This window comes from Trichechus manatus, unplaced genomic scaffold, assembly GCF_000243295.1.
Source record: "Trichechus manatus latirostris isolate Lorelei unplaced genomic scaffold, TriManLat1.0 scaffold00300, whole genome shotgun sequence".
Classification (NCBI taxonomy): Eukaryota; Metazoa; Chordata; class Mammalia; order Sirenia; family Trichechidae; genus Trichechus; species Trichechus manatus.
Genome location: NW_004444236.1, coordinates 67,783 through 72,888, shown reverse-complemented (window position 1 = coordinate 72,888; position 5,106 = coordinate 67,783). Strand labels below are relative to the sequence as shown.

The window sequence follows — 5,106 nt, the reverse complement described above, 5'->3', positions numbered from 1 at the left end:
TGGGTAGCTGCTGCATTATTCTCAAAACCACTTTTAAAATACATCAGTGTACTTTACATTGGAACACAGCTACTGATTCCTGAGCAATCACTATGTGACAGGCACTTCATATATGTTAATTCACTTAATCCTAAAAAGAGGCCCAAATTTTACTGATATGGACACCAAGGCTTACAGAGAAGTTAGATAATTGGGCCCAAAACTCAAATATTCCAAGTGGGAAAGCTGGAACTCTGATCATATATGGCTTCAAAGCCTACATTCCTTACATCATACTACTCATCTCCCTGGGTTTAGAAATGCAGTGATGTGTTTTGTTGTTGTTGATCATTAGGTTTGTTTTAATACTTACGCATTTAGAGAAGTAGGCTTTGTCAAAAGTCTTTTATTCCACTAGTTCCATAATTTATCAAATATTTAATGATCAAGTGGCTTTGTACTACTTGGAGCATGTTGTTTTATAAATACAAATGGAAGATTTCATATGAAATCAGTACCTTATGATGGCCTTTTGATGTGAACACCAAAGCAGGGGTGTGGCATGAAAACAAGTGTAAAATCCATGACTGTAAGAAAGGTATCAAATTTGTTCGTTATACTACCCCCAGTAATAAACACAGTGCCAGACATTTGGTAAGTGCTTAATAAATACTTGTCAGATAAATAAATGCGTGCATGAATTATTTTCTCTGACACTTTTTTGGGAAAAGTTTGAAGACATAGTTGCTAATCATATTCTCCTTAAAGACAGTTTTTATTTGGCAGTTTTATTTCTTATTCTTCCATTCCCAGGCAGAGACACTGCTAGCCATGAAAGATCAGGCCAGGGACTTGGCTTCCGCAGGCAACCTACTCAAGAAGCATCAGCTATTGGAAGCAGAGATGTTGGCCCAAAAGGTAAGTAGTCCTGGGATCCCATTCCCTGACCAGAATGGAAGTGCTTCTGACTTTCCTCCCTCCTGTCATAAAAGACCATTTGAGAGTGCAGCCTCTCAAAACTAACCTTAGTGTTCTCAGTCAGCAGTCATTATAACCAGGTCAAATCCATGGGCTTCAGAGTCATTGTAACAGTCACTATTAACCAATCGTCATTAAGCTATAGATTCCCAAACACTAGGAGGTGGATCCTAAGGTTATCCTGTTTATCTTTTTTTAATTGATGCATGCATATAAGCTTACTATCTTCCAAGGTTTTTTGTTTTTTTTTTTGAAAAAATAAGTTTATTTTATAGAATTTAGTAGAAAAATGAAGTAAGATGGAGTTGTGTGAAATGACGTTGTAAAGTATACTCAAAACTATATATACACTCAGGAAATTCTTTGAAGGATTTCAGTTACATCCTAATATCAACTGGAAATTGGTCATGAGAAGAGTGAAGGACATGCTGGCAGGTGTTAATTTCATATTAGAATTTTTATATCACCAATTTTATTTGATTATACAGATACACCAGAAAGACAGACAGTCAAAATCTTTCTAGGTACATGGCTTCAGGATTTGGTGATGTCCCCTGTGACATCACTAGGTGATAGGATTAGAATGGGAATAGATATCAAAGAGACTGTAAAATTTTTGGGTGTATTGTATGGCCACCCTAAAAATTTTACCAATAGAGTAGTTCTTTTTGAATATTTCAATCAATCCTTCTATCCGTGACTGTCAAATTCACTGCTGTGAGGGAAAAAATTCATACATGGAGACAGTATTTGTTCACCAACATCTTACTTTCTAGTTGAGAAGAGAAGGCTAATACAGGTAAAAACATCAGGAGAAAGAATAAGACACATAAGGTCAAATGTGCAATTTGGTAATGGAATAATGCTATCCATACTACTCTGTGGTCTGCCCCTTCTCCAATCTGATAACTCAGGGTACAACATGGTATTCACTATCTTCAGTAACAATCTATTTGACTTAGTCTTTGAACCTGAACTAGAGGTGGCCAAAGGTCTTGGGTCTGCTTACTGTGTCTGTACTGTTCACTGAACACACTTGGGTTTTTTAGGATACGCTCGAGGACCTGAATGAATTGGCTACTGAGCTGCTCTCCAGTGTGACTTTCAATGAGGACCAGATTATAAAGAAAAGGGATAGTGTCAATGAGCGCTTCCTGGACATCCAGAAATTGGCTGCTGCACACCATGAAAAACTGAAAGAGACCTATGCCTTGTTTCAGTTCTTCCAGAACTTAGATGATGAGGAATCCTGGATAAAGTATGTACCACCAACTCACGGTGGGAGAAAAATCCAAGACAGTAGATAATCCACCAAACATATATTTATTTAATGCTGGAATGAAATGTGTAATTGTTGGTTGCAGTTGGTATTACTTCTTAATCATGTTTGTCTCAGCCTAAAGTTAACATTGGTTTTGTTTTTCTCAAATTTCGTCATTGGATGCAGGTAAAGAGAGAGATGATCATACAGTGACTGGATAACAGCTCACATACATGCTGGGAACAAAATGAAAAGGCCATATATGTTTGTTCTAGACAGTTCATAAACTGGGTAATGCTCGTGGAGACATCTGGGCATTTACATCACTTACCTAGCTGATGAGGTCATTGTCATTATTCTGCCTGTATCCAATATATCTTATATGATCCTAAACTGGACACTGGACAGAGAATACTACCTGCCCTGGTTTAATTACTAATTCTATTTCTGTTGTAAAAAATATGATTGGGAATATCTTAGCAAATCAAATTATTTTTCCTACTTCCCGTTTAACCTTCCTCATTATGTTCTTCTCTTACAAATCTGCTGACTCTTACTATTGACAATGAATTAGAGGGAAGCACAGTACATAGAGCTTTCCCCTTTGACAGTTATCTCTACTCTTAGGGCAACAAGTAGGACATTTCTAAACCATTTTAGAAACCATAAAATAAGATAATCTTCTCTATGTAGTTTCTATGACTCATGATGGTAGTCCACATTTTATGCTTTGAACCATCTGAGCTGTCATGACTCTTATCAAATCAGCCTGTCATATTTACTTTCTTCAATTTATTATTTAGGATGGTATATCTGTGCATATGGTAGAGATCAGCATGTTATTGTAACTTGTAATGGTATAAGTCAGAAGTTTTGCTGGCAGCCACTGACACTAATTATCTTTTTGATTATTGACACTGGGTTGTTCCAGAATTTACCACCTCCCCCAGTCCCAGCCACACACACACACACACACACACACACACACGCACGCACGCACTTAGAATACCATTGTTCTAGTCTGACAGCTTCCTTTTTCTTCCTTGGTCCCAGGGAGAAGTTGATACGAGTGAGCTCCCAAGACTATGGGAGGGATCTGCAGGGCGTTCAGAACTTACTGAAGAAACACAAACGCTTAGAAGGAGAACTGGTGGCACATGAGCCTGCCATCCAGGTAGGAATCATAGAATATCTGGAAAGACAGAGATCACTTAGTACCAGTCCTTTTTTTATGGATAATAGGATGGGGCTAGAAGATGTGAAGGTAGTATGTGCAGGTCACATAGAGTTCACAAGTGTTCTTTTCTCCTCCACCTCTTATCTTCTGTGAATGAAAGAATTCTATACCAGCAACCAATGGTCTTACCTGGCAGGAACACTTGTAACCTCCTGGGACCAGTTGTTAACAATTAAGATGCAGATTGGGACATCTGAGAAAGCTGTACTTGAACCATATGGGAAAAAAGTGATTCTCGACCTGGCTTGGCAGCAGAGTTAATCTATAACCCTGAACAATCCATAAAACAGGCCATAGACAGCAGCCTAGTGCAAGTGCTGAGATATTTACCAAAAATCCTGGACAAATTTAGCATGATAGATCTTCTTCATTCTATCAGGATTTTCAGAACAACCCCAAGTCACATGGAGTTTGTAAGTGATCTGGAAAGTAGGAAGGGATAGATAGATACTTTGCCAGGGGACTGTGGCTAAATGGGGAGAGACTGTGGGGTGATGGAACATGGTGTGTTCTTCAGAATGTGCTGGATATGGCAGAGAACCTGGGAGACAATGCTGATGTGGGACAAGAGGAGATCCAGGAGCGGCTGGCTCAGTTTGTTCAACACTGGGAGCAACTGAAAGAGTTGGCCAAGACTAGGTGAGTGAGGGATAGGAGACCCAGTTCTCTTCCTGGTTTGCAGGTGTTGGGTTTGTGTTGGGAAAATACTTAAGTGCCTGCTTAGCATTGATCCCTCTCCCTAGCTACCTATGCCTCTATATATTTTAAGTCCTTGCTCGAATGCCAGGTCTTCCATGAAGCTTTTAGCTGTTTCCTCTAGCCAAAAGTGATCACTACCTCTGTGTTTGAATACACTTCTCCACCTGCATTACTTGCAGTTATCTGCCTTTTATCATTGATAACATGTTATTCTTCATACCAGGCTATTAGCCACATAATCTGTTTTACTTTGCATTATCTCCTCAGTTTTAAAATTGTGTTTTAAATTGTGGGCAGCATTTAGCCAGACTGAACAATTTCTGCCTATAATTCCATATCTTGGCAATGGGAACATATTTCTTCCTGGGAAGTAAGAGGGAGTTTCCGGAAGTTTGTGGTGCCTTCATGATATAAGAAAGAAGGCAGTGATCAGAGTAGAGGGGGATACTGCTTAGTTGCTTGTATTCTTCAACTCTGAAATCTGGGCACTTCCTTAAAGCTTTCTAGAGCGTAGACAATGCTATGAAACTGAGCTTCTTGGGCTGGTGTCTCCTCAGCTGCACAGGCAGTCAGTACCACTGGCGAGTAGGCACATGTCAGATTGGGCTCTGGTCCAGTTTCACTGTGACTGGCTTGTGTAATAAGCCAGTCTGTTTTGATGAGATTGTGTTAGCCTGCTATACTCTTCTCACTGGCTACCAGTTTTCCTTATCCTTTCTGTATCGAGTCTTACCTCTACTCCTACCTCATTACAGAGGGCTTCAGTTGAACAAGTCCCTAGAATACTTGGAATTCATGGAGAATGCTGAGGAGGAGGAAGCTTGGATCAGTGAAAAGCAAGCTATGGTTGCCCGAGGGGATTCTGGAGACACCTTGGCTGCTACTGAGGTGAGCAACAGTCTGAATAGATCAATTTTCTTCTCTTTAATTTGGGCCTTTTCTTAAGCAGTCA

General features: G+C 39.7%; 1 protein-coding gene across 1 annotated transcript in view; it reads left to right on the top strand.

Annotated features, from left to right (window-relative positions):
- Positions 1-5,106, top strand: part of SPTA1 (spectrin alpha, erythrocytic 1) — a 98,522-nt gene that overhangs the window by 67,511 nt on the left and 25,905 nt on the right. The window contains exons 36-40 of the mRNA XM_023725345.1: positions 793-897; positions 2,007-2,215; positions 3,272-3,392; positions 3,973-4,094; positions 4,910-5,042. Of these exons, the coding sequence (XP_023581113.1) occupies positions 793-897; positions 2,007-2,215; positions 3,272-3,392; positions 3,973-4,094; positions 4,910-5,042 (690 nt within the window). The remainder of the gene's footprint in view (positions 1-792; positions 898-2,006; positions 2,216-3,271; positions 3,393-3,972; positions 4,095-4,909; positions 5,043-5,106) is intronic.